Here is a 21,646-nt window from a genome sequence, read left to right as displayed (position 1 = left end):
AAGCAAGACACTTGACCATTGCTTTGTCCTTCGAATGAGACTTAAAGCGAGTGGTCCCATGTGTTGTGGAACACATGTTACTGCATGAACTTTTACCACAAATCAGTCAAAATAACTGACAGTTTGGACAGGATGGGCAGCGTAATCCTTGACGGGCTTCTGTAATTGTTAACTTGCAAGTGCTTTAGAGGGCAAGAAAACATTGGGAAGATTGAAAATAGATATATGTCAAGCTTTAAGGGAAATATTATTGCTTGAAATGTTGCAGGTTTATTTTAGAATTGAGTGGAACGATTAATTGTGGTCCGAAACCTGATGTTACACGCAGTGAAAACAGTGCTGGTTTTAAAACTTTTTTCTTGTGACGCCAACGACCGCTTGAGCGTCAACTTTGACAGGTTTCTTATTTCATGTATATGTCCGGTTGCACAAAGTGTGTACTATGGTTTGTGTGCCAGTTTACAATGATGGACACAGGTTTAAATGATATTCTCGGACCTATTTTGTAGAGCTGCCGCAACATACCAAGCTGGAAGCACAAAATACAAAAGAAAATTCTGCTTTCCAGAAAACATTTTCTTATCAAACTATCAATCAAATTTCATATAAATTCCTCCTCTAGAATCAAGTGTATTTTTTTTATTAGTAACCTTATTGTATCAAAATCAAGTAACATTTCCTCAAAGAGTGACAGCATTTTTTACAGTCATGATTTTTGGGACAAGTACCTTCCTTTTGGAAGCAGAATATTACATTTTCTGATAATTACCAATGGGCAATGGTCAAATTTATTAGACTACATAAAGTTAAACTACTTGGTTGTATAAGCAGTCGCTGCAGAAGATTGAACACAGATTTGTTGAGGTACAGTAGCAGTTGCTGGCATTACCTTGTTGTGTCACTCAGTTGAATTGTGTTCACTAATTGTCAACATTTCAATCATTTCAGCTTCCACACGATCTCCAATATTACGTTCATCAACTCATGGGTGAAATGAACTCCTTCCGTGGACCCAGCGGCACTTCCAGCAATCAACGTATCAACATCACCTCTCACTCGTCCGTACAAAACAAGGGGCCCGACAATAGCCAACCCCTTCTGGGTTCGGACACGTCCAACGGCCACTTGTCCGGCAGGGTGTACGACTCAGTCCCCGCTAACATCATTGCAAGAGCCATGCAACTCAGAGACGAAGAAGAGCGCAAGGAAGTCGAGAAGTTGGTCCCAACGCTACGCAGCCGCAGTAAACACGAAGTCGCCGTCATTCTACACGATAAGGGCACGCAGACCATCGCGACAAGTACAGGGGACCAGTCGGAGCCGCTGTGCATCAGGTGCGGCGCCGACTTGAATCGTTCGCCCGTCGAGCCCGAACCGTTGTTAATCAAACCAGAACCCTTAATACCTATACTACCCATATCGGAACCAGAACCCAAAATGTTCAACCTACTAGATCTTTCCGAGCCTCTCCAGGCTAAACCTCAACCCACGAAAACAAACGAGAACCTGTTGCTGGATTTACTGGATACCGCGGTGCCGGAAGAAACCTCCACTGAACTCAACATCAAGCGTTCTCTAGAGAATCTCTCATTGGCAGACTTGCTTCTCGATATACCAAACTCGGAGACGATGGTGAAACCACTAGGCGCCGCTTCGATCGAACGTGAAGAGACTCCTTCGACGGCCGATATCCTGTCGCTTGTCTCTCCATTGGATTCATGCTCCCCTATGCAGGATGATATGTCAGATAGTAGCAGCGCTAGTAAAGAGAGTAATACAGGCACACCTAGTAGTGTAGGATCTTCCCTGACTGAAGCCGATGCAGCCCTAGCTACTCCCAAGCCACCGGCCGTCAAAGCCACTGGCCCTGCAAGACGAGTCCAGAGTGGTCCAACACAACCCCAGCACCAGCAGAATCAGAAGTACAACAGCCACAGCATCCTGTCAGAGAGTTCACCCACAACCGATGCCGAGTTCAAGAAAGTAGGCAAAGCCGCCGTCATCAAATCTCAGCAGCGAAACCAGCGGACTGGCCTGACCAACGGCAATGCAAGAACGCCCACTGAAGAAGGGAAGATCATACCCAATATACTCACGGATCACACCAACGGTACCATGCAGAAAGCTCATCCCTTTCCGAATCAGAATCAGATTCAAGCTTCACTTCCAGATAACCCAAGCATGGATGAGAAGAAGGAACGAGTCTCTATGTACGTCAACGAGACTAACGCTGAGAACTTGAAAAAGAAGACGCCCCCTAAGCCAAGGCTCGTGGGAAGCGCGTCAAAACCCATTGGCCAAGTCACCGGATCCCAACAGCCGAGGACCACTGCTCCTAAACCCAACCCCAATGCGACTCCAAACTCCAACTCAAATTCCAACTCCAACAACGCTGATCCAGCTAATAAAAATCGTAATGCTCACTTCTTGCAGACCAGCGTCTGATACTCCTCACCAACAAGGCTTACCAATCGTACTTTCAGATCATTTCTACTTCCAAATGAGCTTTCAAAATCTTCATTTTTTGATGTTACCTCAATGGTATGCTCAAACCTAGCTTGAATATTTGTGTGTAATCAATGTTTATAGAACAGATCTCTGTAGGACGTAAAATATGAATAATACAAAACAAATCGGTCATTTGTGTGTAGTTGAGCACTCCAACAGCTTCAAACAGCTCTGGTCTGTGCTTAGCAGAAGTAGAGTACTAGTTAATAGCAGACTAGAGTACTGTCTGGTTGAGGTCCTTGATCATAGACTTATATTAAAAACAGAATGTGTCTAATAGTTGAGTGTTATACTGTGTGCAACGACGGCGTTTTTTTTGGAGTGATTCCATTAACCATGTTTTTTTTAGTCACGTGTGAACAAGTTTTTATAGTTCCCCTGTAAAGTGGGTTTTCCAAAACTGTGTGTGTATGAGAAACACAGAAGAGGCCAGTGATTGAAGCATAAAACTTCGCAATTCTGTTGATTTATTACAAACTTGAATGTTTTTGAGCTGTTAAGAAGTAGCTTTGTGGTCTTGGAATTTGTGACCAAAGCTGAACTGTATGTTGATTTACTTTGTACCTATTTTTTTATCACTTTTTTTAAACAGATAAGTTTATCAAGATCTATTGATTTCAGGGTGTTCCGGCAAGTGCTCAGAAAAAAAGAGCGAACAAAAAGTTCTTTTAAGAGAAGGAAACATTCCAGGTGTTGTTCGTTTTCAGGTGTTGTTCGTTTTAAAAGAAGCATTTTTAGGAACGAGGCGTGAGAATGCTGGTTCAATGTGGCTGAAAAAATAATTGAAATTTTTAAAACTATTTTAATTTTCTTCTGAAAAAAAAATGCATAAAGCTCTACTGGCTTTTTTAAGTTACAAGGATATCCTATGAAAGGATTTTGTGAAAGTACTATTTTAAACTTAATTGTCTTTTTAACGGAAAGCTTCATAAATTCACTAAGATGCTGTTGAAGTGAAGGTTATTCTAGGTAGGGGAGGGGTACTGGATGATTTGGGGGAGGGTGGGGCTGGGGTTTTATTGAAAAAGCTTCCCATGGACTTAGGATCGAGGACCTTTCTGAAATCCACTTCTTGTACTATGTTGGTGGTCATACTGATGTTGATGGGTTCTTTTTACTAGATTTGGTAAAGATTTGATGCAGCTATCAAGAATGAATCAGTGTAGGAGTATAGGGATTTTTCTGTTAAAGTGGGGCGGGGGGTTGGGGGGGGGGGGAGGCAGTCATCCCATTTCCCCCAACACTTGAACCACCAAGTTCAAGTTTCTGAGTGTGTAATCACATCCGAAGCAACTATCTCTAGTTAGGTACGTTGTCGAACATAGTTACTAAGTCTAGTTTGCTTTTAAGAGCATGTAGAGATGTTCCACCGTTATTTCTTTCAATTCATTAGTGTCTTAAATCAGAAACTATGCAAGTACATGTAAATGACTTTCAAAGCACTGTATGTAAAATGTGTATTCTATAAGTTGAATTTTTGTATTTTTAGTATTCTATGAATTATTCATCAGGTTTTACGTCTGAATGCAAGTTGCGTTTATTGGGGAGTTAATGCCACAATGTGCACTGTGAATAGTCAGTTAGAAAATGCCACTGTAACCATGGACTGAACCATTCCAGCCTGGGCCCAATTTGAAGTAGCTAAATACAACAAAATTGTGCTTACCAGATTAGGGTTACCAGCCAAAACACCATGTTTCTTGTACCATTTGTGACTGGTGTCCTGAAAATTGTTAAGTAATATATCTGCTAAAGCAACTGTATGAAATTGTGTTTTGACCCGCATCAAAATTTCTCTCCTTGAGTTTGATGGCGCTTGCACCTAAGCGGGGAATCATGATCGTAAGCGCAGAATTCGGCGGTTAGCAGATCCATGAAATTGGGCCCTGATCATTTGGAAATATATAGATGAAATTTAGATAATAGAATCAGCTAGTGCAAACTGCACAAAGTAGTTCTTGTCCTGATATTTGAATGTGACTTCGAAAGTAGCCCTGGAAAAAGACTCTGCTAGGGTCTTAACTATTTTTTGCAATTACAAGACTTTGGCAGAAAGGGCAAAAAAAATAAAAAATTACAACCTGTATCAGCCAACACAATAAAAAGTACACAAGTTAAAAGTTGATTTACTTGGTCAACAAACATGGGCAACGTGTTGAGTACAATCAAGGGCCAAATTTTAGCTGCTTAAGGAGAAAACAGTGCTTTTAAAATAAATCTGCTATTGCAGGATACCAATGTCAGTTTAAAATTGTCATTGTGATCATCGCTTTTGTCAAACTGACTTTGTTTCATCGAGTCAACATGAATGGTTTTAAACTATGGTTACAGTGGTATTGAGATACACATGTACTTATAGCTAGTATGTACAGAAATTTACTAATGTCAATATATATATATATTGCTTTGCTTTAAAGGCAGTTGCATTTAACGATATTGTTACTTAATTACCGCAGAGGACATCTTAATGAATGGGAATGGATAGCTAATTGATAAAAAGGTTTGCATGATGAAGTATATTAAGTGTATTGTACAGAAACCCCCCAAAACCTTAACTGTTGCAAGACAAAGGTATTGAAACCTGTGTTCATTGGTTGCGGTAATGCATCGCCCACCCTGACGCCAGAAATTGGATTGATTGAATGATTCTGAATCATACAATCATGAAATCTAATGAGGTATAGGAATTAAAGGGGATTTCTTATCACATTACTATTTAATTGATCAGATCTGGGTTGCCTAATTTTGTGGCCCAATCAAAGCAAACCAAAGCTTGCTAATGGCACATAAGCTTATGGTTTTCCACTTCTAAGTTAAAGACAGTGGACACTATTGGAATTACTCAAAATAATTATTATCATAAAATCTTTCTTGATTATGAGTAATGGGGAGAGGTTGATAGTGTAAAACATTGTGGGAAATGGCTCCCTCTTAAGTGACATAGTTTTCGAGAAAGAAGCAGTTTTCCACGAATTTGATTTTGAGACTCTGACTTAGAATTTGAGGTCTCGAAATCAAGCATCTGAAAGCACACAACTTCGTGTGACCATGGTGCGACAAGGGTGTGTTTTTCTTTCATTATTATCTCGCAACTTCGATGACCGATTGAGCTCAAATTTTCACAGGTTTGTTATTTTATGCATATGTTGAGATACACCAACTTTGAAGACTATATCTTTGACAATTACTAATAGTGTCCAGTGTCTTTAAGATTGGGTGACGATTCACTAATTTGATGTATTTAGGGAAGCACTTATAAAATGTCTAATCAGGAAAAACTTCACTTTTTTAGGGCGAAAGTGGGATTTTTCTAGTGTGAGGGTACCATAGAGAAGGAATGCCAGAGAATACTAAGATCAAATGTCATTCGTGTCTGCTATGCACGCTCTCTATGTCAGCTTTTGACTTAGAGTGACGATACCATGTGACAAAATGAACCAGCCAATGGCAGCAGCGCACATTGAATGTACCAGAGAAGGCCAGTAAGCATTCAACAAGTTACATTTCTATGGTCAAACACTACTCTCACACCAATCAAACAGGAGTTTGAAAACAAAATCTCAAAGGTGAATGGTTTTTCATAAGTAATTTTTCCTGAGGTCACAGGTCAACATACGCAGTCACAATTGTAACGGCTGGTTATTTGAAACTCAAATGTGAAAATCATTTCAATGCATTCATGTATAGATGCTTGTATACTTGTTCCAGTTTTGCCTTAGGTAAAGAAATCACATAACGTTAGCATTAGTGTAGATAACAAATTTAAAACATATTTCTTAACAAAAAAATAGAATAAATAAAACTATAGCAACTAAAGTAACTTAATATTGTGATATTTAATAATGCAAAAGAAATTCTTGCTATTTACTAATGTACGTTTTTTTGTTGAAGGATAATATTTTGTAATACTTGAACTGGAGTTGTGCATTGTCACTTTGTTCATCTAAGTAGCTAAGCACAACCAAATTGTGCTTACCATATAATAAGGTTACCAGCCAAAACACCATTAGTCTGTCCTTGGTAGCCTGCTTATTTTTTTCTGAGCAGAACATTTTTGAGCAATGTTTTGCTTACAATGCGGCAATTGCATAGAGCTGCTTAAGTAGAAGACATTGCTGAATACTTCTTTGCTAAGCAAAAATAAGCCAAATGCCAGTCACAGATGGTACATGTGTTGTGGTAACTTTATTCTGTTAAGCAAGATTTGTCTGTGCTTAGCCAGTTTTTATGCTTACAGTCTTTATGAAATTGGGACCAGATGCTGTAATGCACCTATGAGCTGGGAATGAAACCAGTTTGTTTACACGTTTATATATTTTTGTTGTTTCTTTACTCTTAGCTTATACAAATTCCCAGTTGTTCAGAATAGCACTTGTCACATAAGAAAACTGATTTGGTGTATCCCAAACGTCACTTTCTCACTAGTTCACCAATTCCCAAATCCTTTAGGCTGGTATTGTATAGAAATCACAGAAAGGTTGCTTTATAAGTAGTTTACGCCAAGTGGAACCAGCAGGGAATCAGTTAAAGACATAGTGGTAGAATGTGTTGGTTTTGCTGGTAGTCTGTCTTGGTTAAGCAAGATTTATCTGTGCTTGGTAAACAGTGCCCAATTTCATGGCTCTGCTTACCGTAAGCAAAGAATCAGCGCTTGAGGAAGCAGGGAATTTGGGCTTGTGCATGTGCGTACTCCAAGTTACTAGGCAATCTACGCTTTACACAGCTAGCGCAGAGATTCGGCACTTGCACGTAAGCTGAGAATGGTGATTGTAACCGCAGAATTCAGCGGTAGGCAGAGCCATGAAATTGGGCCCAGTTGTGCTGAAACTGCTGATGGTTTATGGATTGTGGATCTGGTCAGTAGTTAAAGTCTAGAGCAAGGACAAGAAAAATGTGTCATTGGGTTTGCAAGAAAAATGCTGGGTCATAAGTTACAGTGACAAGTGCTTTTGAAATTGTGTGTGTGCGGCGATTGTTACTCTAAAATATACCTGGTACAATACTTACTACATTATGTGCCAAAAAGAACGTAACTGTTACTTATCCTGAACTTTCCACATTGCTTTATATCATCCATTGTTTGAAGACTTGTTACGATTCACTTATTTTGTACACGTTTGGTCTTTGTAAAATTCAAGTAAAATCATTCCTGGGGTTTTTTGTGACTCAAATTTATTTTAATGTTTGATATATTTTTGATTTGCTTTTGAGACGTACGTATATGTAAATTTCTGTTATGATCGATTTTTTGTAGACAATTATTTGTACATTTCAGCTCTGAGTTTAAAGTTAGAACTTTAAAGGCAAAAGCACTTTTAAAAGTTGTTTCATGCAAAAATTTAATTTGATGTATCCTTTACCCATTTGAACCAATCTATTTCAAGTTTGTCAATCTACAATCATGAGGTGGACTTCACAAAGAGTTAAGACTAGTCTTATCTCGAGTTAGGACAAGTTACTCGTCCTAACTTGGGACTAATCCTTACTCTTTGTGAAATCGACCCCAGGCCATACCTCAAAGGGCTACCGCCTCTAGCCCTTGATCAATGTCAGCTCAAATTGCACGGTCTGTGATCCTAAAAAACATTGAGATTGGGAGCGCGGAGGTTATGTTTAGAGTCACAAGACATGGTTACCTCAGTTTGTTTTATCTCATTTCTAAACTTTGGGCATCAAATTTCACGTTATTTCCTTAAACTACATTTAAAGCATACTCCAATTTGATTTCATATCAGAGAACAAAAAGTATTACTTAATCAGTGTTTGTATTTTGTATATATATTTTGAATCGTCAGAAAGGTTAATCTTAAGCGTATTATTTATATTATTTGTTATTTAATGTCCACTAGAAATCAAGTACTGGATAATTTTCATTGTAGATTTTTATAGCTTTAATCATTGGTAAGGGTTTTTTTTTATTCAGTGATTTATGAAATGGAATACTTGTTAAATTTTGAAGTGATTATAAATGTTAAGTACTAACAACCAAACCCTATTATTTGAACAACAAAACCCCCCAAACACGCTGTGTTGCATTCCAATGCACCTTCATTCCGTTTTCATTCCTGATTCATTCAAAACATTCAGCTCAAATATGAGCCAAACAAATGAATAATTGTAAAAAAAAACAATGTATGTGAGAACTTCTTGATGTAATCAAAACCATTGTGGCGTATTCTAATCGTGGAAATAATTTGTAATAAAATAGAAAAATTGTGTGACACAATCATCGAAACATAAGTCATCCCCGATCAGTTGATCTTGAGAAATATGCTTTTTACTTTATCACACAAAAAAACATTTTTATTTGTGAACTTATTCATCATCATGCCGAATAGTGGTAGATTTTGTACTACAGAATTTTAAACAGATCTGACAAAAAAACACAGAACTGTTCGTATTCAGCACACGATATGCATCACGTACACCGCCCAAAACACGCTCTCAAACTAGACATAGACTGGTGCCATCTGTTTGCAATCGTTGTCATAGACTTTGTGATTAGTGGTCGGGGAAACCATACATTGATAGGATCCATCATGACACATTGTAATCAAATGCAAGGTCAGTCTTGTCATTAACTCTGTCAATTTAATCACGTTATTGTTGGCATCAAGTCGAGCAAAAAGAGCCTTGAACTAGTAATAAGGGGAAGGATGGTTAATCACACAATTTCATTAATGTCTTTCCGAGCTTATTCCTCATAAGTACGGCAGGTAGGTGATGGGAAATTTCTTGAGAAGTTTGTCATTAAAAATATATTTGATGATAGGGCCATCCCAGATATTTTCTTTGAATTGTTTTTATATGGTGTAAAAAAAATAACAAGCAATGTAAGTCAATTTGAATTTGTTTAAACATTATTTTGTTATTCTGCTGATATTTGTTTTTCAAATTCATATCTGCGATGGCCCTATAGCCAAATATCTTTCTCATGACATACTCTGACTGTGTGTCAAAGTCCATGCTGGTATCATCATTAGGCACAAGTCCTCAAAATGTTTTTGTTATCTTTCCCACTAGATTATTGTAGGCTTAGTGCTGTACTAATTTCATATTCTATCTTGCCAAAAGGTCATTAAAGGAACACGTTGCCTTGGATCGGTCGAGTTAGTCTTCGAAAAGCGTCCGTAACCGTTTGTTATAAAATGCATATGATTAGAAAGATATTTTAAAAGTAGAATATAATGATCCACACAAATATCACTCGAAATTGCGTGGTTTTCCTTTTACCTCGTTGACAAACACGGTCGGCCATTTATGGGAGTCAAACTTTTGACTCCCATAAATGGCCGACCGTGTTAATTCGCAGAGTAAAAGGAAAACCACGCACTTTCAAGGCAAATGTGTGCGGATCATTGTATCCTACTTTTAAAACACCTTTTTAACCATATGCATTTTATAACAGACGGTTACAAATGCTTTTCAGAGACCAACTCGACCGATCCAAGGCAACGTGTTCCTTTAAAGGAACACGTTGCCTTGGAACGGACGAGTTGGTCAAAACAAAAGCGTTTGTAACTGTTTTTTATATAATGCATATGGTTGGAAAGATGTTTTAAAAGTAGAATACAATGATCCACACAAGTTTGCCTTGAAATTGCGTGGTTTTTCTTCTACTGTGCGAACTAACACGGTCAGCCATTTATGGGAGTCAAAATTTTGACCCCCATAAATGGCCGACGTGTTAGTCGACGAGGTAAAAGGAAAAGCACGCAATTTCGAGGCATGTTTGTGTGGATCATTGTATTCTACTTTTACAACATCTTTCTACCCATATGCATTTTATAAAAAACGGTTACAAACGCTTTTCAAAGACCAACTCGACCGATCCAAGGCAATGTGTCCCTTTAATGAAAAATATGTATAACAACAGTGTTTTTTTCTCCCAATTCTATAAAGACCACTATTTATCAATGAACCTCATTTACCAAGGAACCTCATTTACCAAGAGCTCCAAAACATGCAAACGCATTTTGATGAAATCCATACAAAAATGAGCAGTTATAAATACAAAAGACTATTTTATTTACGTCATCTTTAATGAAGGTAAACTCCGATCAGCACCCAGCACTGCTATCCATGGAGGCCCACAGTACAAAAACTGTATTGGAAAACATTATACATATTACAAAATTGCAAAATTGTTAAAATGGAAAGACACCATGGTCTCCTGCCTAAATAGCAAATCTGTACACACAATTCAATGCACCTAGTGGTACTCGCATTATAATAAATACTCAATATATCTTTGAAGGTATGGTTCATTATTGATTTGTCAACACTACTTGATCATTCCAATGTAACAAGTAAGGAATTGGTCCATGTAGACAGGATGTAACATTTTGAGGAAAATGGTTTGAAGCGGTCAAATGTTTTGAATGTGAAGTGTGTGGCTGTGGTGCAAATAATCCATTATGTCTTACCCATGGATGCAGTCATATGCTGTTTTTTAATCCACAGCTTTAACTCAGGGTTTTGGCTTGGTTAGACCATGTGTTCCTCTGCCTATATGGCTTCAAACAGGTGGCCAAGGAGCTTAGCCCACGATAGACTTGACTTAAGTCCCTGTCTCGTGCAAGGTCCTACCTTTCCTCATCGTTTGAAAACTATTGCTTTGTGCTCTGCATTCTTAAACATGTTCCGCGTGCAATAGCTACGTCGGTGAGGGCAGGCGCACTGGTAGTCAGTACTGTGGCTGTATGCTGGCATGTTACATGCGTGTTAGAGACCTCGCACGAGAAAGGGACTTGAATTAAGTCTAAGCCCAAGACCAAGCCTGAGCCATGGTCTTAGTTCACCAGCACCTTAAAGATAATGTGCCAAGTCAACCCCAAACATTCTCATAGATAGACAGATCAAGTAGGCTTTTAATTATGTGTAAAGTTAAAGTTTTGTAACCAATGATGCTGCAACATGTCTTTAAACATGTTTGTGCAGTTTTAACTTGTTTTTTTCAAGATGTACTATCGTGTATCAATGCAGTTTTCAAATGGAGTGAGTTGCTATCAAATTAATGCATTAACAATGTAATCACAGAAATCATGACAATTTTATTTCGTCCTAACAACCGAAGAGTTGTATGTTGAATGTTTCTGTGTGTTTTTTATAACAGGAATTGTACAGAAAAAAATGAAAAATGCAAAGCTTTTAAGAAAACACCCAAGAAAGAATTGTCGTTGTGAAAAATGCACAAATTGTGAAGTACTAGTTTGTAAACATAGGATCACCATGTACTGTTAAAATTTTAAAACAAAATATCCATTGTATGTTTTTATTGCACATGTAATAAACATTGAGGAATCAGAATAAACCAATCTCTTGCTGTATCAAGTAAAAACTTCTCTTTTTGCTGAATTCTGACTGAGGTTCAGGTTCTCTTCCAACTGTGCTATTTAGCCCCAATGTTGGTGGCCACCCTTTGTTGTCGATAATTTTGTTTGGGGTTTTCCAGTAAGAAGACATTCAACCTACATGTACCCATGCCAGGGATCACACCCAAGTTTAAGATACAACCTGGGACACCAGGCATTATCCAAATCTTACTCGCAAACAGCATATTTGGCATAATGTTAGAAATGCATTAACACCTTCTGCATTCATCTTGACATGGGACGCTATAACCTTAATGTGTTCACTCACCATACAATCTGCTAGAATGTCACTGTGCTCATTAAAAACAAACACTGACCCTTGACCCTTAATGCCAAACACAGATTCTCCCATCCCAACCACCTGTTGCCATGACACCAGGCAGTACTGGATGCCATGCAACATCGGTACAAGGTCCTGAATGACATTGCAATGTCTTCAGCTTTCCTGTGCTTTGGAAATCGTAAATATACGCCATGCCGTCGGAACTGCCACTCGCGAGAAGAGCGCCATCTGGAGAGAAATCGCAGCCAATGTGGTACCCCTCCAGCTGAAAAAATTATGACAAGGAAACAAACAGAACTATTACTCGATTGTAAATAAGACCTTGAACAGTTTTTGAGAATTGAGTACAACAATAACTATTGATCTTGCGAGACCAAAGAGACTCTATGATAAATTAAGAGATGAGTGCGGGTACATCACAACATTGAATGTGACCTTTGAGCTTACCTTAATGGGAAAAGATTACAGGTAGCAATCAAATAGAAATACCCTCTCCTGGAAGTGATGTTGCCAATAATCAATTCAGAGCCAGCTATATTCTCCAATACAAACACAAAAACTAGAACGATAGATATCTCGGGACGTTCTTTGCCTGCTACCTCCGAGTAAATAAAAAAAAAAATTGATCGAAATAACCGCTCGTGCCACATCTTGATATGTCATCACCTTGCATTCAAAGCTACCGGTTCCAAGATAATTAAACATTCCCCAGTCATTGTATCCTGTCTATTCCCACTGTACACAACGCGACTCTCTATTAATAAACCGTGTTTGATTCCAATGGAGGAAGATATAAGTCAAGAAACCCCCAAATGACACGTCTCTAAGATTTGATCTGGTGATTCAGGAAGGCCTGTAGACATTGATCAATTGATAGGAAGTTGTATATAGGTTATTTCAACTCCTCTTTATATACATTGACTCGGGGAGGAGAAGAAGTCAAATCAGGGATGAGGGAGGGGAGGGGGGGGTGGATGATGATTACTCTGCAATGTGGTTATTTGTCAGGAATTGATAACAAACTTTCAGAGTTTCTCCCGCCACTGGGAAACAATCTGGGATTGGTTTTTGTTTATACTTTATTACTTCAAAGAGGTGCTCCAAAGCAAATATCAGCTTTGTGATGCACTGATTTTCTAATAGATAGAGTCTTCATTAAAGTAGGGAAAAGGTTAAAAGTCTTTAACCACACAGTAAAATGGTGTAAAATGTAATTTTTAATTTTGTTTACACTGTAATAGCGAAATTTGAAACATGACGTCATCGAATATGAAAAACAAATTGGTATGTACATTCAAAGAGGAATTTCTGCACCAGTCATCAGTTCAAATGCAATGCTGTCATTCAGGAATCTAAATATAAAAGAAACTAAATATTCTTTGTACAAAAATGTACAGACCATATATACTTGAAATCGATCGTCATAAAATGTTTTTTGATTTTGATAAAAATTGCACTTTAAAGGGTAAGTAAGAGGAGAGAGGAAAGGTTATGTTTGGAATGGCACTGTAAAACAGTGGAATGTTACACTGCTTTAAAGGCAGTGGACACTATTGGTGATTACTCAAAATATTTATTAGCATAAAACCTTTCTTGGTGACGAGTAATGGGGAGAGGTTGATGGTATAAAACATTGTGAGAAACGGCTCCCTCTGAAGTGCCATAGTTTTTGAGAAAGAAGTAATTTCCCACGAATTTGATTTCGAGACCTCAGGTTTAGAACTTGAGGTATCGAAATCAACCATCTAAACGCACACAACTTCATGTGACAAGGGTGTTTTTTTCTTTCATTATTATCTCGCAAGTTCGATGACCGATTGAGCTCAAATTTTCACAGGTTTGTTATGTTTATGCATATGTTGAGATACACCAACTGTGAAGGCTAGTCTTTGACAATTACCAATAGTGTCCACTGTCTTTAGCCGTTCTCTCAATCCAAAGTAAAAGTAGTATAGTACCGGCCGATTTACAACCTTCCCAGGTTAAACTTAATAAGCAGGACAACTCTTTTCAGAACGAAGAAGTCTCAACAAATCCAAAATCTACTCCGCGGCAGTAGAATAAATAGCAAGCCAAGTTCTCAAATTCTTAGAGAACAAATCTACACAGCAAAGAAGGTGTACACATGGTGTTACCGCAAACTGTTCAAACATCCTAAGCAAACTTGAGATATTTTGATAATGAATAGCAAGTTGTTCAGTACATTGAGGCAAATGTCTGTTCCTTAAGTTACTGTTTCTTTTTACAGTCGGTGAAGAATCAATCAATAGCAGAAGCCAACAATTCTGAGCTGCTGCAAGTAGATTGCATGTCTTAGCAATAGGCTTGGTCATACAAAGCGTCGCTGAAGATTCTTACCTAATGCGCAACTGCAGAAAATAATTGCGACCAAAATAGCATGGAAAGTTGGTTGTTTCCTGAAGCTATTTCATCGAATTGAATTTGGGTAATTCCAATGCTCACATACAGTAAAAACATTGACACTTTAAAACAATTAAAAACAGACAAGGGCTATCATAATTACAAGAGAAGCCACTAAAAAGCGATAAGAAAAATACCTTGTGACTGGGTGATACAATTTATAATTAACGTTTACAATTTAAATTGTGGTGCGTTATTGCATGTTACACGAGGGATATGACTGGCACAGAAATTCCCCTTTGGACTGTACAGAACTATTTGCTTTTGCTGTTCAATGATGTCATGGTTAAAATTTAGTTCTGAAAGATTATAAGATGATATTTTGCACCATTTTAACATGAGGTTAGGGCTTGTAACTTTCTCCCAACTTTGAATTTGACCTTGAGGCTGGGTTAAAGCCATTATACACTTTCGGAATAGAAAAGTTCACATATATAAATAAATAAAAGTTCACATATTTACAAATAACTTACAGGGTTTACAGAAGGTAATGGTGAAAGACTTCTCTTAAAATATTATTCCATGAAATGCTTTACTTTTTGAGAAATTGTTAAAACAATTATCAATTCTCGATATTGAGAATTACAGATTTATTTTAAACACATGTCATGACACGTAGAAACGTGTGGAAACAAGGGTGGGTTTTCCGCTTATTTTCTCCCGACTCCGATGACCGATTGAGCCTAACTTTTCACAGGTTTATTTTATATATAAGTTGTTATACACGAAGTATGGGCCTTTGAACAACACTGTTACCGAAAGTGTCCAATGGCTCTAAAGGAACATCTTCCAAGAATGCATGACTACCTTACCCGATGGCCTTCATATCTGTTATACTTGTTGAGCTTGTAGGGTCTGATAGCAGAGAACAACGCTACATAGTTAGCATTAGACTGAGCTGCAAACACACTCTTGGTGGGATGTCGTCGAAGACAGGGACATGTATACTTTTCCTTTAGGATAGAACAAATATTGAATACAAGTTGATTTCCTTATACACATAACTTTAAAGGGTCTATGTACTTTTTCCTAACACAAAACCCACAGATATACATTAGAGGATTTGGCTACTTTTTCAAAATGTCCACAGATTTAATTTTAATAAAAATCTGTGGACATTGTGTTTTGTGTTAGGAAAAAGTATAAAGACCCTTTAAACTTACGCGAAACAAGGGTGTGTTTTCCCCGTTATTTTCTCCCGACTCCGATGACCGATTGAGCCTAAATTTTCACAGGTTTGTTATTTTTTATATCAGTTGTGATACACAAAGTGTGGGCCTTTGGACAATACTGTTTACCGAAACTGTCCAATGGCTTTAAACCAATGTTTGTAAGAGAGAGAAACTGTTGCCGGCTTGACTTCATATACCCTTGTGGGAGTTCCCTATGTTCCCTTAATGGGAAGATCATCTAAACAAACAAGCCATGGTGGGGGAGAGGGGGGGGGGTCCACATAATACAACTGAACACACCAAAAATCCTTGCACCCAATGCAATCCTTTGATTTCATTTAAAACTCTTAAGAAGTTGCAAACAAAAAGTTTCAATGTTGGTGAAAGGGTAAAAACCAAAATTAATACTCTTTATCTTTGTTGCAAATTTAACATCTATTAAAAAAACGAAAAAATTCAATATCATCCCTTTCTCCTTACATGATAGAGTTGGTTGGATACTACAGCTGTAGATCTAAGGTCCCACACCATGATCGTCTTGTCGGCTGAATCACGACTAACGACGTCACAAGACGAAGCAAACTCTACACTGCCCGGGAGGAACTCCACATCTAAGATCTGACCCAGCTTTCCTTTGTATTCATGCTCTTGCTGTAGTATGAAATGGCATGAAATTTAACAATAAATGAACAATCAAAACGAGGAATTAGTACATTGCAAAACACAGAAAAGTGGTAAAGTTTCCTCTAAATGAGAAAAGAAGATGACAAAAATAAAAAATAAAAGCTCCAAATTATTTAGAAGCTGAAGCTTCCTTGGAATATTAGCCTTAATTCAAGGCTGTTGGCATAGTGTGCCCCTGCCCGGTGCGGCACGATTCGGCAACCAGCCTGCAGTGCATACGCGAACAACGTATACATTGTACGTACATTGAAGTCATGAGTACAGTCGTGTCTTTCAACCCCGTACGCGTGGCTAAGAAAGTACTCACATACATGTACAATGTAATGTATACCGTACAGACAATACAGATGGTACATGTACATACGCTGTACACATATTATATGCACGCTTTGTGTTATGTATGAGGTGCGCTAGGAAAATGAGGGGGGGGACTCGGATTATGCCAGTCATGGCCGGCTGAAGTGCCTTGATCAAGGCTATTGGAATGTTGAGTTTCCTATTTAAAAGTGTCATATCATTCCATTTTAAGCCACATCTGTATTGTTACAGTAATAATCACAAAGTCAATACTGGGTTCTTAAAGCGCTTTATAACACCCCTAAGGGTGTAGCAAAGCGATCAGTGTTTTTTCCCGCAAGGCATGTGGAGCTACGTTTATAAAGTATGAGACAAAAGCACAATGTAATGATTTTACAAGGTGCTGTGGTGCCCATCTCTTTTTTGATAAGTACACTGGGTTCTTTTACGTACATTACACGACATGCGGGACCTACGGCTTTTAGACCATCCTAAGGACGCAGCAGTAATGGAATGATACTTTTTGTCCAAACAGATGCATTAATACAACACAAAGCATAAAGTCTAGGCTCTACATGGATCAGTACAAAGAGCAAATAATGGTTGACTAAAACAAAATAATATCAGTATAAACCACAAGGGAAACTGACTGGGTGAATTTTGAAATGATTTTTGGGGGTTGAACAAAGAATTAACTAGAGTGGGATTCGAACCAACGACCTCTGGATTAACGTGCCGTTAAAACATAATGAGACAAAACAATTTACGTTTCCAGTTCTGATGTCCCAACAGTAGATGGATGAGTTAGATGTGCCAGTTATGAAGACGTCAGGATCGTCTGGTTTGGTTTTGATACAAGTGGCGTACGATGAATGATCAAAGACCTGAAGCTCTTTCCCTGAGTGAAAACAGACAAAACAATAATTCAAATACTTGTAATACATTCCACTAAATTAGCAATCTGAATAACACAAGATTAGTTATGTAGTTCCACAATATTATTCATTGTAAGAGATGTCAAATTTCATCGGGGATAAAGAATATTAATTTTGGTTTTTACCCATACACACATCGGTGTATGGGTAAAAACCAAAATTAATATCATTCATTGTGTTCATGCATGAAGGATACAGTTTCAAAATCACATTGTAATATCTTTGGGTTTTTTCATTGAGGCATCTTTAGCATAGATGATGATCCATTACGTGTTATAACCCATGAATGAACAAAATCTGCTCAGAATTTTAACCAAGATATGCACAAAAACACAGAGAAATCCTGTTTTACAGGTCTTTTTCTCTAATGTCATGGGCCATAATAACAATAATACTAATAATAATAAGACTTGTCATGCGCACGTATCCACCCTGCTGGGTGTTCAACCATGTGTTGCGGCATGCAGTGTAAGGAACTAAGAATACGCCGCATGCCAGGTTGCTGCCTGTAATGTAAAACAAAAACAATTGCAGATAGTGGCATTTTATGGGTCTCCTTTTCAGTGCTGTTACGGGCTTTGTGTTTCTCTGTGTGCTAGCAGGGCTGCTGAATCTAACTTGTGGGAAACGCCCATGCGTAGAGAGGTGAACCCACTAACAAAGTCTCAAAGTTCTATGGTGACTAATGGCTTTGATCTAAACATGGACAAGATTAAACCATTTGAATCCTACCTGACTCTACATCACAGAGCCTTGCTGTCTTGTCATATCCACAGCTTACCACAGTATACCCTCCCCTTCCCCACTGAGCATCCTTGATTGCACCCCCATGGCATTTCAACGTCTGCAGGCAACATCCGTCCTGGCCGATCCCATTCCAGATCCGTATCGTTTTATCCATCGAGGAGGACAATAGTAGATGACTGAACTGAGGAGCACACCAGCGGACGTGAGTTACAGGTCCAGTGTGCAAGCAGCATTGTATCGTTCTGCGTTTGGGAAGTTTGGATGTAAACTTTCTATCTATTTGATGAGCTATGAATGACGATGTTGTATACAGTTTTTCTCTTGACTTTCCCTGTGAAGACAAAGAAGATGAACAACTCCCCTCACCGGCCACAGATTCTTGGTGAGACTGGCGCAACCTCTTCGGAATATAGGGTTGAGTTACATGCACTGCTGGTCGCTTTGAAGACATCTTAGCGTCGGATGTTAGTGGGTAGAATGATCTGCTAGTCTGCGATGCTGATTCCGTCGAGACAGCTGAAGATGTTGATTGATGTGAAGATGTGAGAAGGGAGGAATAAGATGGGGCAGCTCGATGTTCAGGATCATACGGATTTAGTGGACCCAACTGCTGTGAATGAAGGTACGGATGCGGTTTATTGGTTTTCTGAAGAAGTTTGCCATTGTGAAACACACGGTTATTGTCAGAAGTTCTATTTGTATGAAGTGGGTCAAGACGAACTGAAACACTCTGTCCATTCTCTCCAAATGACACGCCCTGGGTTTGTGAAACTAACCTACGTGTAACAGTTTCCCTTCTTTCAAAAGGCTTACTCCACGGTAAAACAGGATGTATAACCATTTCTTTCCCAGTCATCCTCTCGTGCTTCAAACTTGAGGTACTGAAGTTCAGATCTGGTCTAGGAAGAATGGATCCCAAGGTCGATGATGATGTTAAATTTTGACATTTAGGCGCACCGTCTGAAAGAGTTCTCTTGAGATGTGTGTCTTCATCTTCGGAGTCCGAGCTTTGATATGCCTGGAGAGCATCCATTGAGACAAACTTCTGACTCTGACAAATCTGTGAAAAGTTCAAAGAGAGAAAAAAAGAGATAGTTTAATTTGGATTGCTACTGGAATGAATAAGTTTATGAACCCTAACTTTAAGGCCTCAATTAACCGACTCTAGTCTTCTAGTAGCCCCTCTTGTGGCCAAGGATAGCTGAATCCAGCTACTTCTACTTCTACTTCGATACTTGGCATAGTCCTTCAGTAAGGATATAAACGCCAAGGATAGCTGCTTATGTGCGGTGCCAAGTGTTGCAGGTGCTATCCTTGGCCACACAAGTGGGGCTAGTCTTCTAGAATCCATGGTTATGTGCTTTAAGTTATAATTCATTGCTAATGTTGCCTGGAACAGATATAGATAAGTATACCTTGACAAGACAAGTGTAAACTGAAGATAGGTGTATCCTATCATCATCTACGCCATGATCTAGCTGCAATAACGTAACCCTCGGCCAACGGTAGCAGGATCGTTAAACCGCAACTACACTATCATCTAGCCATTAACAGCTCAACAAGTTGGGCTAACTATCATCATGCCTGTTGACTGTGTGTGTAGTTAATACATGACAATAATAATATTATTATTAATAACAAATTCATTCAAGTTTTCAACAACAACAGTTGAGCGGCTTCATACTAAATTAAAACTTACTAGTAGTGTATACTAGTGCGTGATTGTGTACGTAGTGTTGTAAATTTAATGTCAACAATTGGTTATGGTGGTCATTTATATATTTTTCTCAGTATCACAATCTCAGTATCTGTGATTGTGTGACTGATCTGACATCTGTCATGTCTGTCTGACTGGAATACCGGACACTTCGGCACCTCGCAAAGTCGGCACCTGCAAAGTCGGCAACTTGCAAACTCGGCACCCTGCACACTCGGCACCCACTCGGCACCAAGAATGTCGGCACCAAACAAACTCGGCACCGACCTTTTTTTGACTAACAAACTCGGCACCAAGCGAAAAATTAATATCACCTCAAAGAGTCAAGTGGTTACCAATAAAGTAACGTGCGTGTACTTACACAATAAAAAATGGTTTGGTAGTTTTAATAGTAGCTTTGTAAACTATATTAAATCACTAATTCTATGGGTGATGAAAATTCTGAACTTTCGAGAACATTTGGGCCCCTGGAAGTTTACCGTCCGGCCCGTATGTGGTTTTAGTCAACAAGTAGGCTGCATGTCGGTGAAAGTGCGGTGCCATTTTCTTATGATTTTGGCTCTGAACAATTTTAATAAGGGTTTGTTTAGTTAGATTAATAATAATATTAAATGCATTTTTGCGTCTTTACAGAGCGTGATTTGCCGAAAGGCACTGGCCGGTTAGACCCAGTAACTGGGGCGCTGTACTCCTTTTCAACAATTTTTGACTTTATCTGTCGTACTAGCGCCCCAGGGAATGGCACAGAATTTTAACGAATACCCAGTTTTTCGCGACACCCAGCCACAAAAAATGCCTCAAAATGACAAAAAGACAGATAAAGTCAAAAATTGTTGAAAAGGAGTACAGCGCCCCAGTTACTGGGTCTACTGGCCGGTTAATAATTTCCGGAGGGCTCCGTTTTGTGTGTGATATGGACGGCACGCACACGCCTGATCGTTAGTGGTGTGTACATTCCTTCCAGTGCAATTTTTTTTAACGATAATCATATTCCTATAATATTTGCAATGTAGTTATAACAGAATCAAGCTTTTTATGGGACTATGATGGTGGGACTGATAACACAACACAGTGTGAAAATCGAACTTTTTCAACTGGGTGCCGAGTTTGTAATTGTACATGTGCCGAGTTTGTGGGTGCCGAGTTTGCAAGGTGCCGAGGTTGTGGGTGCCGAGTTTGCAAGGTGCCGAGTTTGCAGGTGCCGAGTTTGCAAGGTGCCGAAGTGACCGGTACCCGTCCGGCGTCTGCTCTGACTGACTGATGTGATGTGATTGTGATTAAGAAAGTTTAGCCAGCCACCCGGCCGGCCCACACCACAGCCCAGCCTCAGGACAGACACAGGTGATCTCTGAGCTTCATACCATGTCTGGTCATCTACACTGATGAGATGAAAACTTACCAATTACACAGAAAATAGTCACATTTATTTCTCTGAAGTTTGACCATGGGCGCCGCCATCTTGAAATTAAACAAAACTACAAGTTGTAGTACAACACAAGAGGGCGCCC

General features: G+C 38.8%; 2 protein-coding genes across 4 annotated transcripts in view; one reads left to right on the top strand and one right to left on the bottom strand.

Moving 5' to 3' along the window:
* The window catches only part of LOC139937709 (uncharacterized), a 99,787-nt gene extending 96,304 nt beyond the window's left edge, over window positions 1-3,483 (top strand). The window contains exon 7 of the mRNA XM_071932993.1: window positions 949-3,483. Within this exon, the coding sequence (XP_071789094.1) occupies window positions 949-2,445 (1,497 nt within the window). The 3' untranslated portion in view covers window positions 2,446-3,483. The remainder of the gene's footprint in view (window positions 1-948) is intronic.
* Window positions 3,484-10,114: 6,631 nt separating this feature from the next.
* On the bottom strand, window positions 10,115-21,597 carry LOC139937690 (WD repeat-containing protein 25-like). Of its 3 annotated transcripts, none has more exons than XM_071932964.1 (6): window positions 21,538-21,597; window positions 18,407-19,481; window positions 17,507-17,637; window positions 16,239-16,409; window positions 15,399-15,539; window positions 10,115-12,430 (listed from the first exon to the last, which is right to left on the bottom strand). In XM_071932964.1, the coding sequence occupies exons 2-6, from the start codon at window positions 19,452-19,454 to the stop codon at window positions 12,209-12,211; spliced, it is 1,713 nt and encodes a 570-aa protein (XP_071789065.1). In that variant the 5' UTR covers window positions 19,455-19,481; window positions 21,538-21,597; the 3' UTR covers window positions 10,115-12,208. The 3 variants fall into 3 exon arrangements, with proteins under 3 accessions (XP_071789065.1, XP_071789074.1, XP_071789083.1); XM_071932973.1 differs by lacking the exon at window positions 21,538-21,597 and adding an exon at window positions 20,282-20,342; XM_071932982.1 differs by lacking the exon at window positions 21,538-21,597 and adding an exon at window positions 19,837-19,881.
* Window positions 21,598-21,646: the final 49 nt, after the last annotated feature.

Source organism: Asterias amurensis, chromosome 1 (assembly GCF_032118995.1).
Source record: "Asterias amurensis chromosome 1, ASM3211899v1".
In the NCBI taxonomy this organism is placed as follows: Eukaryota; Metazoa; Echinodermata; class Asteroidea; order Forcipulatida; family Asteriidae; genus Asterias; species Asterias amurensis.
This window is presented reverse-complemented; position numbering and strand designations above follow the sequence as displayed.

Excerpts from the sequence above, each read along its gene's own strand:
- LOC139937690 (XM_071932964.1), bottom strand. The coding sequence starts at position 19,454 with ATGGATGCTCTCCAGGCATATCAAAGCTCGGACTCCGAAGATGAAGAC. Across the intron at positions 17,638-18,406 it reads GCTCTGTGATGTAGAGTCAG|GGAAAGAGCTTCAGGTCTTT; the intron begins GTAGGATTCAAA and ends GTTTTCACTCAG. Across the intron at positions 16,410-17,506 it reads GGGACATCAGAACTGGAAAC|CAAGAGCATGAATACAAAGG; the intron begins GTAAATTGTTTT and ends TTCATACTACAG.